We start from the raw sequence: 17265 nt of genomic DNA, 5'->3' as shown, positions 1-17265 counted from the left end.
TTTTAATATGTAACTTGTATTTCATTGTTTTTAATAGAGTTGCCATATAATGATTACTTTGAGTATTTTGGACCAGACTTCAAACTGCATATTAGTCCATCAAACATGACAAACCAGAACACTCCAGAATATATGGAAAAAATAAAGTAAGAAAGCATTGAATTGTTTTGATAAACGTTTCATCTTCAGGGAGGAGGGTTTAGAGGGCTAGATACAGTAGATTATTTTAGCTTTAAATTAATGGAAATGTATGGGCTTCATAGATCCAATGTTTCTGTTTTCTGTTATTGAGATGAATTTAAAATTTGCAGGAGACTATAAATTTTACACTTTTCTCGATTTATACAAAAATGAAATTTTTCATTGAAACATTTTGGTAAATAAAACCCTGTCTCCACACGCAGTGTTGGAGGGACATAGTGTGCATCCACGCCTAGTTTCCTGGGTTTGTCTTCTGTACTGCAGACCAGTTTTACGACATTTGACAAGTTAATTTGTCTTTGTGCTTAAGTTTCCTCATCATTGAAATGGGGGATAATACTAGTACCTCTCGTAAATTTTGAGCATCAAATGAGTTAATAGGCGTAATGTATCAGTGCTCAATAAACGTTAGTGTTATTGTTTTAATTTATAGATTTAGCTGGATAAAAAGTGAAATTTCTTGTTTGATGTTTCCTCCTACATAGAAGAGGAACTTCAAAGAAAATAAATTTTGTCTAATAGCTTTTCTTGTGTAATTTAGACAGCGTTTATTTGAAAATTTACGCATGTTACCTCATGCACCGGGTGTCCAAATGCAAGCTATTCCGGAAGATGCTGTTCATGAAGATAGTGGAGACGAAGATGGAGAAGATCCAGACAAGAGAATTTCTAGTAAGATAAAGCTTTGATGTGTGTCGTGCTACATTTTCCTGGTTTGTTAAAGCAATTCTAACGAGTTGAAGAACTTCACTGTAGGTTAAATTTCATGAGCTCACTATTATTGTAACTTTTTCCATTTTTAATCTGAGGTAGATTAGCTTGTTTATCTCAAAGCCCAATTTGAGTGTCAACAATTACACTTTATATGAATCTACATATATAATTGAAAGTACGTTTCCACAAATTAACAATTTGTGAATATTTGGGAATAAATTGGAAAACGTCCCATTTATCCAAAGTAGCATGTGTTGAATAGCATTAAGCATCTTCAATTTAATTCTGCAAGCTTGCATTCCACTTAATGTAGTTGCTAGGTTTGTAGCGTGTTGGTATGCTGTAGTGGTGTGGAACGATTCTAACATATTTGCCATTAGTGGCTTTCTTTGTTTTTTTTGTGGGGGGAGGGGCCTTTTCTTTCTCAGCTCTGAACTAAAAGGCTGCTTTTTACCTAAAGACATTATTCCCATCCCCAGTGAGAAAAATACAATGTTTTTCCTCCAAAGTTTTGTTTTTTGCTTTTCTAATGAGATCCCCAAATGTGTTTCGTGTTTCTTTGAGCTATTTCTTCCTAAATCAAAGCTAAGTTTTTAGTACTGAACAGACTGTCCATTCAGTTCAGATCTTAAAATTATTAAGCATCTGCTTGTTGGTACATTTGTGTGAGTGCACTGTAACAGTTGTAAAGCCTATGGCTATTCTTGTCAAAGAGTGTTAAAATCTTTATATCTTAGTTCGAGCATCAGATAAGCGGATAGCCTGTGATGAAGAATTCTCAGATTCTGAGGATGAAGGAGAAGGAGGTCGTAGAAATGTGGCTGATCATAAGAAAGGAGCAAAGAAAGCTAGACTTGAAGAAGACAAGAAGGAGACAGAGGACAAAAAAGCAGGTCAGACTTGTATTTTGGTCAATGTGTTTTCATTGTAAGCTTTTTAAAATGAGCTACATTGCAATTTTTATGACATCCTAAAGTCAGTTATACAAGTATAGGAGGGGTGGGTATACTCGGTAGATGACTTACTGTTGTTGTTTTTTTTTTTTAAATTGGTGCTTAGCAGTTAAATATTTTTTATTTAGAGATTTTTAAATATTATTACATTTGCTTTTATAATGTAAGAAACCTTACCTTGTCTTGATGACATAGGCATAAAATAGTGAGCATTATGCTGTGATACAGATTGGATGAGAGAGAGGTCAAAGTGGTTGTAGATCCATTTGTAGTCTGTGAGCAGATCTGAAATTTTAAGCTAATTCTTAACTACCTAAACTTTATTTATGGGAATAAAGCAAAAAACAAGAGTTACATTATCCTTAGACCAGTTTCACCATTTTTAAAAAAAAAAGTCAGATGATAGACTTGGTTCAAAAATTATTTGAAGAAAATAACCTGGGGAAAATGTCAGGGAAAGATAGAAGGGGATTTGGAAACTGGGCTGGGGAAGAGATACTGTTTTCTGATACCTTATCTTAAAAATGCTATGTAAACCTGTCTAATGAGAAAATAGACATTTCAGGTTAGGAACCTGTTATCTTTTATCTGAGTTCCCAGAGCACATACACATACTTCTGTCATTTTATTTAACACATCCTATTTCAGCACTTCATTGTAGGATTTTTTATATCTCCCTGCTACACTGAGCTCCTCACAGTTAGGGAACACAATATCTGAAATATCTCTATTCTCAGCACTTGGTGCATTTCCTGATAGATGCCTCATACCTGTATGCAGAAAATGGTGATGAGTCCAAGTTTTAATTGACCTGGGAAGTTTGATCCTATAGCATGTGGAAAAACCAGTCCAACATCCTTTTTCTGTATCTGTCATGTTGCAGTTATGTGAGTAACTGGCTCTCTTGTTCTTTTTCCTATTTCACTAGAGAGTTAGGAATCTGTAGCATCTCTGTTGCATCTAGTTTTGTTCTTTTACTTGTAGATTTGCTCCTCTATTGGCTACAGTTCTCTACCATTTTATACTTAAATTCCCATCGTATTACAATGGTGGCTTCACAATCTGCTCTGATGTACTGATTGGCATCCAAAAATTCTCCCTACCCCCTAGCTATGATTGAGGTAAGGAGGACTTAGCTTTTTAGGGTAGGATTTTTATAGTATTGTTCTTTTCTCTCACTCTCAGTATGTCTTCTTGTCTGTCTTTTTTGATGATGCTTCTAATTTTTAAAATTCTTTTCTGTGCTTTTCCTTCCAGGTAGGTTGCTTGTCTTTCATTGATATTTCAGCTAAAAAAATGAGAGTGCCCTTTAATCTAGGTTAACGGCCCAGAGGTGGAACAATTTCCCAGCATTTAGCTCTTCAGTGTTTTTGTTGCTGATTTTAATAGATAGTTTTTTTTTTTTTTCTTTAACTCTTTTAAATGGTGCTGGAGCTCATTAAAAAAAGCAAACCCCTTGCTGTCAAGTCGATTCTAACTCACAGCAACCCTATAGGCCAGAGCGCAACTGTCCCATAGGGTTTGTAAGGAGCATCTGGTGGATTTGAACTGCCTACCTTTTCGTTAGCTCATAGGGCCTTGTAATTGTTAAAATCCCCCAGACTATAGATTAAAAAAAAGAAAAGTATTACCATAGAAACCTTTTTATAAAAATGTATAGGCCAAGACCTAGCATGGGAGCTGTTTCTTTATTCTTCTTCCCTTCCCCATCCCATTTTCGTATTTAGGTTATTAAGTGTATATAGTCAAAATGAAGCAAAAAGTTGAAATAATATGATATAATCCAGATTGTTAACATGTGTGTTTATTATAGGTCTGACCAGTCCCTGAAATGTCTGTGGAGAATACTTAGCAATATTGATATTTCACTCTGTGTCATTAGGTCATTACCTCTTAACTTTGGTTCGTTTGCTTATTTAAGGAAACTTGGCACATTTAGAATAAATTGTTTTGGTGATCTTGAAGTTTATAGTAGTACTGTTATTCTGTTAAAATTATAAAGTTTCAATGTTTAATTATATAGTGAAAGTTAAAAACTAAAGGTGTAAGGAACAGGATTTGTCTGCTTATTGTATCTCTGGTCTTATCTTAACTTACCCCTTTTCTCACAGTACTCCAGCCGCATTGGCCTTCTTTTTATCTCTCCATTTCTTCTTAGTTTTCCTTCTGTTTGAGATACTTCTCTTTTTTTCCCCACTCAAAATGTATTCATTCTTCAGGACACCTCTCAAGTGTTACTTTTCATGGTACTTTCCCAGCCTCCCACAGCACTGTGTTAATGACTGTACTGAACTTCACAGCGTATATCCCAACTCTAATGCTGTAATCCCAAAGAACCAGAAGTTCCAAAAGAGCAAGGACTGTGTTGCTGCGTTAACAGCTTGAACCTCTATCATAGCAGAGCACCTAACATAGAAAGTGTGTTTCATTATTGAATTCATAGTTGGTAAGATTGTACCGAAAACTTTTTATATTATAAAAGTAAAGTTTTTGTCTTTTATATTTCAAAATAAGGTTTTATTTGTCTTCTAAATTTGTTTTTAGATGTTAAAGAAGAAGATAAATCCAAGGACAGTAGCGGTGAAAAAACAGATTCCAAAGGGTAAATGATATTATCTAGTAATTTTTATATACTATACCTGTATGCAGGTAATGGTGATGAGCCCAAGTTTTAATTGACATGTGAAGTCAGTCTTTCCCTATAAAAGTAATAAACACATGCGGGGAAATTGAAACCATTATCCATTGCTGGTGGGAATGTAAAATGGTACAGCTGATGTAGAAAACAATGTGGCGGTTTTTCAAAAAACTAAAAATAGAACGACCATATGACCCAGCATTTCTATTCCTAGGTATATACCAAAAGGAATTAAAAGCAGGGACTCAAACAGATACTTGTACACCAGTGTCATTGCAGCATTAGTCACAATAGCAAAAAGCTGGAAACAACATAAATGCCCATCAGTGGATGAAGTGTAAACAAAATGTGGTATATACACGCAATGGAATACTATTCAGCCAGTGAGAGAAATGAAGTCTTGATACATGCTACAATATGGATGGAGCTAGAAGACGTTATACTGAGTGAAATAAGTCAACCACAAGAGGACAAACATTGTATGATCTCACTTACATAAAAAGAAAGAACAGGCAAATGTATAGAGACCAAAGTTTAATAGTGGTTACTAGGCGTGGGAGGAAAGGGGGGAGGGTATTGCTTATGGGGTACTGAGTTTCTCTTTGCAGCAGTGAAAAATCTCATTGATTAAGTGTAGGGCTGCACAGCTGATTATTTTAATTGATGTCAATAAGTTATACACCTGTACAAAGTTGAATTGGCAAAAGTTGCGTGATATATTTACAACAACAAACAAAAAAATCAGCTTCTGAGACGACTTACATACAACCAAACACCTCATGGGATTTGGTCCTTAGTTTGGAGGTTTAGGGTCATGGTTTCATGGGACATCCCAGTTAATTGGCCTAATACTGAGCTTAATGCTTCTGTTCTACCTCCCAGTTCATTACATAGTTTCTGCGGTCTTAAAAGCTTGCAAGCAGCCACCCAAGGCACAACAGTTGGTCTTTATTCACCTGGAGCAACAGAGGAAGGAGACTCAGGAATAGGAGGAGGAAATGGAATGTGTAGCTAATTTTCTCCAAGGAACAACTTCCTCAGTTGCCATGAGACTAGAAGAACTGGATGGTGCCTGGCTACCATTACTGAATGTTTTGCTCAAAGATTCCTATAGAATAATCCTGTTCAAAAGGAACAGAATTTGAAATTCTCATGGAATCCAGACTTTCTGGAACCGTGGAGGCTGGATGAACCTCTGAAACTATTGCCCTGAGATAATCTTGAAACCTTAAACCAGAAGAAATATCCCTTGATGTCTTCTTAAAACCAAACCATAGTTTAGGCTAGTAAAGAATGTCTACCTTGAGCATTGTGCTCTTTTAAGATCTGTCTGTATGGGATCAAATTGACAATAGCAACTCAAAAGATTAGGTAGGAAACTTAGAGGCAGTGAGTTTATGTTAATGGAGGAACAACTCGGAAAAGGAGGGTGAGAACTGTTGCACAATTCGAAGAATGTAATCAGTGTCACTGAATTGTACATGTAGAAATGGTTGAATTTTGTGTATGCTCTGTGTATATTCTCAGCAGTAATAACAAAAGTAAAATAAATTGTTAAAAGAAAACACAGGACTAAGAAACACAATTATTAAGTAAAAACATAGGTTTTTACTGTCAGAAAGCACATAAATGCTTGGCCACACATAACTGTGCTAGCCTTTGCAGGTTATCTTGGAATAGATTGGGAAACCACTAGAAAAAGATTAAGGCATTCAGTGCTCCAAAAACACGTAAAGGCATTATCAGCTTACGCTTTTCTTGGCATAAGCCTGTGGGACTTGATCAATAGGTCAGTGCATTTAAACTGAGATTGTGCCATTTTTAATATTTCATGTTGCATCTTTTAACAGAACCAAATCGGAACAGCTCAGCAACCCTTGATTTTGAGTCGTACCAATTTCAGGAAACCATAAAAAAGTGAGAAAATATTGGGAAGAAAAGCGTTTTCTTTTTGAAGGGGACTTCTGGCTTCATTTTATACTACTTTGGCATGGACCGTATTTATTTTCAAAAAGGCTTTTTTCATTTTTTGTTTTTCTTGGCAAGTTTTATTGTGAGTTTTTCTAATTATGAAGCAGATTTTTTTTTCCTCCACCATGCTTTATGTGATAGTATTTAAAATTGATGTGTTATTATGTCAAAAACTGATCTATTAAAGAAGTAATTGGCCTTTCTGAGCTGATTTTTTCCATCTTTTGTAATTATCTTTATTAAAAAATTGTACTTGGATTGTCTTTTGTCTGTTATTATAGCATAAAATCCTGTTTGAGGCTAATGACATGATCCTTTCTGTAGAATTATGACACACTGGGGGTGGAAGGGAGCTCTGGTGTCGCAGTGGTTACGTGATACTGCTGCTAACCAGAAGGTCAGCAGTTTGAATCCACCAGCCGCTCCTTGGAAACTCTAGGGGACAGCTCTGCTCTGTCCCAGAGGGTCGCTATGAGTTGGACTTGACGGCAACGGGATATTAGGGGTGAAAGACGTTGATTATAACTTGAAAGATATTCATTTACTATTTCTTTTCAGTTCGCATCACACCCTGGATTATGTAAGGTATACTTACAGATTTAAAGCTTGCCTTAGAATTAATTTTTAGCTGTGTTATTAAGTGTTCTTTTCAAATATAATGGAGTTTTTATAAAATACTGATCCTATCAGAATACAGTATTAATCCTTATGTGCCATCAGTTTTATATAGTAGTCTATCTGCTGTCTCATGCACTGTCAATTTATATAATTTTATCTTCAACATATATGGATCTAGATTATTATATATATATGGATCTAGATTATTATTAGATTAGCTCTGTTAACAGCTGTAAAATATTAAATATATTGGGTTAAGAGCCTTTTCACCGAAGTTTGAAATAAAGGTTATCAGTGAACAGTGAGAAAAGGGCATTTGGATGGAGAATTAAGGAATTCAATTATTTGTGCCAGGGACAGAGTGAAATGCAGATAGGACAGTAGCATGTAAAAAAAAGTTTTTCTCCCCACACCCAATATTTCCGTTATCAAATACATATACTTCATAAATTGTTAAAATTACCCACATTCTGTATTTAGCCATTACATGTTTGATTCTAATTTAACCCCCAAGGATGTTGCCATAATATAATTCAGTCCAGATTACCTGTGTAAATGCATACCAATCAGAGCCCAGCTAGGAGAAAAGAGTATGTCCAGTACTTATTATTTCTAACTGCAATAGGAATAAATGAAAATAATGAAGAAATCCATAATCAGGAAAAAAAAAAAAAAAACTGTAGCTTCCGTATCTTTGGGTTTGTTTTGTTTTTGCCAACTTCCTCTGTGTACCAAATAGACAAGGAACTCGGTATGGTTATGTTTGACCTGGTAACTAGATAAATTAGAACTTTCCTGTATTCATACTAAGTCAGTCTAAAATGAAATATACTACTTACACAAAACTTGGCTCTTAAATATTTACATGGTATTCAAGGCCCACAGTTATACCCAGGATTCCAAACCAAGGAAATAAAGAAGTGGTTTCTCATTCAACTATTTGTTGTGTCTACTCATTTTAAGACTTTAGGGATGCAACTGTGACAAAACAAAAATGGCTGCTCACAGTGATTACATTCTAGCTAGAGGAAGCAGAGAAGCAGACATGTAACGTCTATGAAGGTGTGTCCAAGCTGCACTGAAGGCATTGGTGAAAAACAAGTCTCCAGGAATTGATGGAATACCAACTGAGATGTTCCAACAAACAGATGCAGTGCTGGAAGTGCTCACTCTTCTACGCCAAGAAATTTGGAAGACAGCTACCTGCCCAATCGACCGAAAGAGATCCCTATTTATGTCTATTCCCAGGAAAGGTGGTCCAACTGTATGTGGAAATTATCAAACAATATCATTAATTCAGAAGAGGATGTGGAACCAGGGATATCATTGCTGATGTCAGATGGGTCCTGGCTGAAAGCAGAGAACACCTGTTTTATTGATTATGCGAAGGCATTAGACTATGTGGATCATAGCAAATTACAGATAACATTGTGAAGAATGGGAATACCAGAACGTTTAATTGTACTCACGAGGAACCTGTACATGGAGTTGTTCAAACAAGGGGATGCTGCATGGTTTAAAGTCAGGAAAGATGTGTAACAGGGTTGTATCGTTTAACCGTACTTATTCAATCTGTATGCTGAGCAAACAATTTGAGAAGCTGGACTATATGAAAAAGAATGGCGCATCAGGTTTGGAGGAGGACTAATTAACAACCTGCATTATGTAGATGACACAACCTTGTTTGCTCAAGGTAAAGAGGATTTAAAGCTCTTACTGATAAAGATCAAAGACCATAACCTTCAGTATGGATTACACCTCAACATAAAACAAAAATCCTCATAACTGGATCAATAAGCATCATCATGATAAATAGAAAAGGTGGAAGTTGTCAAGGATTTCGTTTTACTTGGATCCACAGTCAACACCCATAGAAGCAGCAGTCAGGAAGTCAAATGATGCATCACATTGGGCAAATCTGCTGCAAAAGACCTGTTTAAAGTGTTGAAAAGCAAAGAAGTCACCTTAAAGAGTAAGGTGCACCTGACCCAAGCCATGGTGTTTTCAGTAGTCTCATATGCATGCAAAAGCTGGACAGTGAATAGGGAAGACCAAAGAAGAATCAGCGCCTTTGAAGTGTGACGTTGGTGAAGAATATTGAATATTCCATGGACTGCCAAAAAAGCAAACAAACATGCCTTGGAAGAAGTCAACCAGAATGCCCTTTAGAAGCAAGGATGGCGAGACTATGTCTCATCCTTTTGGACGTGTTACCAGGAGTGGCCAATCCCTGGTGAAGGACATCACGCTTGGTGGATTCAAACTGCTGTTCTTTTGGTTAGCAGCGGTAGCACTTCACCATTAGACCACCAGGGTTTCCAGTAGAGGGTCACTGAAAACGAGGAAGACCCTTAATGAGATGGATTGACACTGTGGCTGCAACAATGGGCTCAAGCATAACAAGGATTGTGAGGATGGCACAGGACAGGGTATTGTTTCCTTCTGTTGTACACAGGGTCACTATGAGTAGGAATTGACTCGACGGCACCTGACAACAACAACAACAACACAAAGATGTGTGAAGGAGAAAATAAAGCATTTTAGGAGTTTGTCAAAATCAGGGAAATCTTCCTTATTTTTGCCAGATTCAAATTGATTCTTTTGAAATAAAAATTATGGAATGCCAGAAGACAGATCAGTCAAAAATGTTTCTCTACAACTGTTTGCTATTTTGAAATATTTCTGATTATTGCAAAAGTACCTAGACTGAACACCCATGCACCTTCCCAGATTTACAAATGTTCAATTTTTGTCATATTCGCTTCAAGTTCAGTTTTTTTTTTTTTTTGCACTTAGGTGATGAAGAATTTGAAGATGCCCTGTTCATGCACTTTGCCATTTCATTTTCCTCCCTCCCACTCTTCAAAAGGAACCAGTATTCTGAAATTTGTATGTATTTTACTTATTCATGTTTTTATTCTTTTACTGTATATCTGTTGGAGCCCTGCTGGCACGGTGATTAAGAATTAGGGCTGCGAACCCAAAAGTCAGCAGTTAGAATCCACAAGCTGCTCCTTGGAACCCCTGAGGGCAGTTCTACTCTGTCCTGTAGTGGTTGCTGGAGTCAGAATCGACTGGTTGGCAGTGGGTTTGGTTTGGTATTCCTATCAGCAATCCATGAACCTTTAAAACATTAGGTATTACAGAACTGGTTTCCATCATTAGGTCAATAGTGAAATGTACTTAGTGTGTGGAACTTGTTCGCAAATGGTATCACATATACTTTTGTAACTTGCTTTTTTTCATTCTTTGTTGTGATCACTATTGCCATCTCACTGTAGTTTAACTACCATGTAATTATATTCCAGTATAAAAACAAAAAAGAAGATAATGAGAAATGTTTAAAATAACCCATCTCTTCATTGACATACTCTTATTTCCTTTTCTAAAAAATTATTTTTTCTGTACAGTTTTTAACAGTGCTGTAGTGAACCTTCTTGGGCACATCTGGGAGGTTTTCTTTGTTTTCCTATATACAAATAGACACATTTATGTATGTAAAACTAAAACCTGGAGAATTATCTGAAATTTATAAGCCAGCAGATTCATCAAGGTGACTTGGTATGACATTAACATGTAAAAATCAATGATTATTATATATTCAAGCAACAACCAGAAAATCTATGGGGAGAATGAAGACCCCATTTACAGTAGCAACTACAAACATTTTTAGAAATAGAAATGGGAATAAGCTATGGTTCTGGTGTTTAGTGAGAAAGACCAGTGTAGGATATCCAGAAAAATACCCTAATACCTTTAGAAATTAATAGTAAGATAAAAGTACTGTTTCAAATCCAGAAAGGATGGATTCTTCCATAAGTGGTGTTGGGATATAGGTAGTCAAAAGGAAAAGTTTTATGCCTTATATCCGTAGAATCAAATATTTCAATTGGAAAAGAAAGTGAAACTGTATGTGTTATAAACCATAGGAGACATTTAAAAGTAATTCGAGTGGGTAAGGCCTTTCTGTGTATGTCAAACCCAATCTAAAAGAAATGATACACTTGCCAAGTTATGCAGGCTAAAAACTAATGAGCCAAGTCAAAAGGAAAATGATAAATTGGAAGGATGGGAAGGGATTGCAGCTTGTCAGTTAAAAGGCTAATATTATTATTATTATTTTTATTATTGAACTTTAAATGAAGGTTTACAGAATAAACTAGTTTCTCATCAAACAGTACACACATTGTTGTATGACATTGGTTAATAACCCCACGACATGTCAACACTCTCCCGTCTCAACCCTGGGTTCCCTATTACCAGCTGTCCTGTGCCCTCCTACCTTTCAGTCCCTTCCCTAGGGCTGGTGTGCCCCTTTAGTCTTGTTTTGTTCCATGGGACTGTTCAATCTTTGGCTGAAGGGTGAACCTCAGGAGTGGCCTCATTACTGAGCTGAAAGGGTGCCTGGGTGCCATATTCTGAGGGTTTGTCCAGCCTGTGTCAGGCCAGCAAATCTGGTCTTTTTGAGTTAGAATTTTGTTCTACCTTTTTTTCCATCTCCATCCAGGACGCTCTATTGTGATCCCTGTCAGAGTAGTCAGTGGTAGTAGCCGGGCACCATCTAGTTGTACTCTACTCAGTCTGGTGGAGGCTGTGGTACATGTGGTCCATTAGTCCTTTGGACTAGTCTTTCCCTTGTGTCTTTAGTTTTCTTCATTCTTCCTTGCTCCCAAAGGGGTGAGGCCAGTGGATTATCCTAGATGGCGGCTCACAGGCTCTTAAGACGCCAGATGCTACTCACCAAAGTAGAATGTAGAACAATAAACTTTGTTATGCCAATTGAGCTTATGTTCCCTGAGACCGTGGTCCCCACAGCCCTCAGCCCAGCAATTTGGTCCCTCAGGGAGTTTGGATGTGTCTATGGAGCTTCCATGGCCTTGCCTTATACAGGTTGTACCGGCTTCCCAGTATTGTGCACTGTCTTACCCTTCACCAAAGTAACCACTTATCTATAAAAGGCTAATATTTAAAGATAGAAAAATATTTTAATAAAAATGCACAAAGAATGTGAACAGTTAACTGAGAAAGGTACAAATGGTTCTCAAATATGAAAATCTTTAAGCTCACCTCACGTAGGAAATGCAAATTAAAAGCTATGGAGATAATTTTTAACCTAATTTTTAAAACTCATTAAAGATTGGAAAAAACAATCGGCAAAAGTTTGAGGAAACATTTTGCCAGGGTGTGTAAGTCAATACAGTCTCGAACTTAATTTGACATTCTGTATCTAAATTACCTTTTGATTCAAAATTCCACTTTGAGAAATTTAACATAAACCTGTTCATGTGTAAAATGACTTTTAGCAGCCTTCATTATGCAACGTTGTTTAGAATAGTAAATGTTTAAAAAGACTTAAACGTTCCATAGGGAATGGGTTAAATGATACATCTGTATGAAAAGATATTATCAACCAAAAAAATTTAAAAAAAAAATTGCTGTTGACCTACAGCAACCCTATAGGGCAGAGTAGAAGTTCCCTGTAGGGTTTCCAAGGAGCAGCTGGTAGATTTGAACTGCCAGCCTTTTGGGCTCCATACAACCATAAAAACCCAGTGCCGTCAAGTCGGTCCTAACTTACAGAGACCCTATAGGACAGAGTAGAACTGCCCCATACAGTTTCCAAGGAGCACCTGACAGATTCGAACTGCTGACCCTTTGGTTAGCAGCCGTAGCTCAACCTTTACGCCACCAGGGTTTCCCCATACAACCATAGAGTACTATTTGGAAAGATCTTCAAGACATATTACATGAAAAAGCAAGGAAGGTGCAGAACCACATGTCATTCATATACTATCTGCAAAAAAAAATACACAGAATTACTTGATTACGTACTATTTAGGAAAGCTCATCATGAAACTGGTAGCATTGGAGAATTGGCTGCCTTCATGGGAACAGACTTTGCACTGTATATTCCCTTTGTGCCATTTGAATGTTGGACCATGTGAAATTTTCCTATAGAAAAATTTTAACTGAAAAACATTTTTGAAAAGCAGTTGGGGACAGAGGGGCAGAAATTTTACACAACGTTAGAGCTGCCTTCTTTTTGCGAATTATTACTGCAGATCCGTGCTTTCAGGTTCATGCAGTTTAGTGTCGCTGAAACAATAGTACTGATCTGAATTTCATTTCTTCCCAGGGGGAGGAAGACTTGTTAGGTGGCTAAAAGTGCCAAAACAGAAGACAGGATTTTGTTAAGCGATAGGGTGCTAACTGAAAGGCAGGCTGTTCGAACCCTCCAACTGCTCCTGGGGAGAAAGATGTGGCAACCTGCTTCCATAAAGATTACAGCCTTGGAAACCCTATGGGGCAGTTTACTCTGTCCTGTAAGGTCGCTATGAGTCAAAATCGACTTGGCAATGGGTTTTTCTGGAAGAATCATGTGATCTGTGGTGGGGAAAAGTAACTACTATCATTTTTAGCTTTTAAAATGGTATTTTAAAAGAAAAAATTCTAAAAAACAAAAGGGAGGGGGGCATGTTTTAGTTTCGTGAAGAGGTTGCTGTATTGTCCTTGTTTTTTTCTAATTTCCCTGTTGTATGAGTGAATGTTTGTTCCAAATCAGATTAGTGCTACAAAGTTGTTATTTAAATAATATTTGTTCTTCTACCACAGCTACTAGCATTCTGTCAATGGGAGAGTCTTTGAAGTTTTTATATTGAAGTCATTCATTTGCATCTTCTGGCTTGTATGGCTTTGGCAGAAATACTCTGATTTCTGGGATTGATAAAATTCCTTATTCTGTATTGTGATATAAATGACACAGGTTTTTTTTTTTTTAATAATTTTTATTGTGCTTTAAGTGAAAGTTTACAAATCAAGTCAGTGTCTCACACAAAAACCCATATACACCTTGCTACGCACTCCCAAATACTCTCTCCCTAATGAGAGAGTCTGCTCTCTCCCTCCACTCTCTCTTTTCGTGTCCTTTTCGCCAGTTTCTAACCCCCTCCACCCTCTCATCTCCCCTCCAGGCAGGAGATGCCAACATAGTCTCAAGTGTACAGCTGATCCAAGAAGCTCACTCCTCACCGCATCCCTCTCCAACCCAATCCATGTCTGAAGAGTTGGCTTCAGGAATGGTTCCTGTCCTGGGGCAACAGAAGGTCTGGGGGCCATGACCACCAGGGTCCTTACAGCCTCAATCAGACCATTAAGTCTGGTCTTATGAGAATTTGGGGTCTGCATCCCACTGCTCTCCTGCTCCCTCAGGGGTTCTGTGTTGTGTTCCCTGTCAGGGCAGTCATCAGTTGTAGCCGGGCACCATCTAGTTCTTCTGGTCTCAGGATGATGTAGTCGCTGGTTCATATGGCCCTTCCTGTCTCTTGGGCATGTAATCACCTTGTGTCCTTGGTGTTCTTCATTCTCCTTTGATCCAGGTGGGTTGAGACCAATTGATGCATCTCTTAGTTGGCTGCTTGCTAGCATTTAAGACCCCAGACGCCACTCTTCAAAGTGGGATACAGAATGTTTTCTTAATAGATTTTATTATGCCAATCGACTTAGATGTCCGCTGAAACCATGGTCTCCAGAACCCTGCCCCTGCTACGCTGGCCTTCAAAGCATTCAGTTTATTCAGGAAACTTCTTTGCTTTTGGTTTAGTCCAATTGTGCTGACCTCCCCTGTATTGTGTGCTGTCTTTCCCTTCACCTAAAGTAGTTCTTATCTACTATCTAATTAGTGGATACCCCTCTCCCACCATCCCTCCCCCCCCCATAACCACAAAACAGTGTTTTCTTCTCTGTTTAAACTATTTCTCAAATTCTTATAATAGTGGTCTTATACAATATTTGTCCTCTTGCAACTGACTAATTTCACTCAGCATAATGCCTTCCAGGTTCCTCCATGTTATGAAGTGTTTCACAGATTCCTCACTGTTCTTTATCGATGCGTAGTATTCCATTGTGTGAATATACCATAATTTATTTATCCATCCATCCGTTGATGGGCACCTTGGTTGCTTCCATGTTTTTGCTGTTGTAATCAGTGCTGCAATAAACATGGGTGTGCATATTATCTGTTTGTGTAAAGGCTCTTATTTCTCTAGGATATATTCCAAGGAGTGGGATTGCTGGATCTATGGTAGTTCTATTTCTAGCTTTTTAAGGAAGCGCCAAATCGATTTCCAAAGTGGTTGTACCATTTGACATTCCCACCAGCAGTGTAGAAGTGTTCCAGTCTCTCCACAGCCTCTCCAACATTTATTATTTTGTGTTTTTTGGATTAATGTCAGCCTTGTTGGAGTGAGATGAAATCTCATTATAGTTTTGATCTGCATTTCTCTGATGGCTAACGATCGTGAACATTTCCTCATATATCTGTTAGCTACCTGAATGTCTTCTTTAGTGAAGTGTCTATTCATATCTTTTGCCCATTTTTTAATTGAGTTATTTGTCTTTTTGCAGTATTTTGTAAATTTTAGAGATCAGGTGATGATCAGAAATGTCAGCTAAAAACTTTTTCCCAGTCTGTAGGTACTTTTTAAACTTTTGGTGAAGTCTTTGGATAAGCATAAGTGTTTGATTTTTAGGAGCTCCCAGTTGTCTAGTTTTTCTTCTGCGTTCTTTATAATGTTTTGTGTACTGTTTATGCCATGTATTAGGGCTCCTAACATTGTCCCTATTTTTTCTTCCATGATCTTTATCATTTCAGATTTTTGATCTTTATCGTTTTAGGTCTTTGGTCCATTTTGAGTTAGTTTTTGTGCATGGAGTGAGGTATGGGTCTTGTTTCATTTTTTTGCAGATGGATATGCAGTTATGCCAGCACCATTTGTTAAAAAGACTGTCTTTTCCTCATTTAACTGTTTTGGGGTCTTTGTCAAATATCAACTGCTCATATGTGGATGGATTTATGTCTAGATTCTCAATTCTGTCCCATTGGTCCATGTATCTTTTGTTGTACCAGTACCAGGATGTTTTGACTACTGTGGAGGTATAATAGGTTCTAAAATCAGGTAAAGTAAGGCCTCCCACTTTGTTCTTTTTCAGTAATGCCTTGTTTATCTGGGGCCTCACTTTCCCTTCCATATGAAATTGGTGATTTGTTTCTCCATCTCGTTAAAGAATGTCGTTGGGATTTGGATCGGAATTACATTAAATGTATAGATCGCTTTTGGTAGAACAGACATTTTTATCATGTTAAGTCTTCCTATCCACGAGCAAGGTATGTTCTTCCACTTATGTAAGTCTCTTTTGGTTTCTTGCAGAAGTGTATTGTAGTTTTCTTTGTATAAGTCTTTTACGTCTCTGGTAAGATTTATTCCTAAGTATTTTATCTTCTTGGGGGCTACTGTAAATGGCATTGATTTGGTGATTTCCTCTTCGATGTTCTTTTTGTTGGTGTATAGGAGTCCAACTGATTTTTGTATGTTTATCTTGCATCCCAGTACTCTGCTGAACTCTTCTATTAGTTTCAGTAGTTTTCTGGAGGATTCCTTAGGGTTTTCTGTGTATAGGATCATGTCAACTGCAAATAGAGATACTTTTACTTCTTCCTTGCCAATCCGGATGCACTTTATTTCTTTATCTAGCCTAATTGCTCTGGCTAGGACTTCCAGCACGATGTTGAATAAGAGTGGTGATAAAGGGCATCCTTGTCTGGTGGGAATGTTTTCAGGCTCTCTCCATTTAGGGTGATGTTGGCTGTTGGCTTTGTATCCCAAAACCCATATAAATGCCCTTGATTATGTTGAGAAATTTTCCTTCTATTCCTATTTTGCTGAGAGTTTCTATCATGAATGAGTGTTGAACTTTGTCAAATGCCTTTTCTGCAGCAATTGATAAAATCATGTGATTGTTGTCTTTTGTTTTATTTATGTGGTGGATTACATTGTTTTTCTAATGTTGAACCATCCCTGCATACCTGGTATGAATCCCTCTTGGTCATGGTGAATTCTTTTTTTGATATGTTGTTGAATTCTGTTGGCAGGATTTTGTTGAGGATTTTTGCATCTACATTCATGAGGGATATAGGTCTATAATTTTCTTTTCTTGTGGTGTCTTTACCTGGCTTTGGTATCAGGGATATGGTGGCTTCATAGAATGAATTGGGTAGTGTTCCATCCTTTTCCATGCTCTGAAATACCTTTAGTAGTAGTGGTGTTAACTCTTCTCTGAAAGTTTGGTAGAACTCTGCAGTGAAGCCGTCTGGACTAGGGCTTTTTTTCGTTG

The 17265-nt window shown here is 37.4% G+C and overlaps 1 protein-coding gene across 1 annotated transcript in view; it reads left to right on the top strand.

Annotated features, from left to right (window-relative positions):
- Positions 1-6735, top strand: part of HDAC2 (histone deacetylase 2) — a 34682-nt gene extending 27947 nt beyond the window's left edge. Inside the window, exons 10-14 of the mRNA XM_003404279.4 lie at positions 38-146; positions 743-873; positions 1653-1808; positions 4413-4470; positions 6357-6735. Of these exons, the coding sequence (XP_003404327.1) occupies positions 38-146; positions 743-873; positions 1653-1808; positions 4413-4470; positions 6357-6387 (485 nt within the window). The 3' untranslated portion in view covers positions 6388-6735. The remainder of the gene's footprint in view (positions 1-37; positions 147-742; positions 874-1652; positions 1809-4412; positions 4471-6356) is intronic.
- The last annotated feature ends 10530 nt before the right edge of the window (positions 6736-17265 follow it).

The sequence above is a fragment of the Loxodonta africana genome, chromosome 1 (assembly GCF_030014295.1).
Source record: "Loxodonta africana isolate mLoxAfr1 chromosome 1, mLoxAfr1.hap2, whole genome shotgun sequence".
NCBI lineage: Eukaryota > Metazoa > Chordata > Mammalia > Proboscidea > Elephantidae > Loxodonta > Loxodonta africana.
The sequence above is the reverse complement of the archived record's forward strand: the minus strand, read 5'-3'. Positions and strand labels throughout refer to the sequence as shown.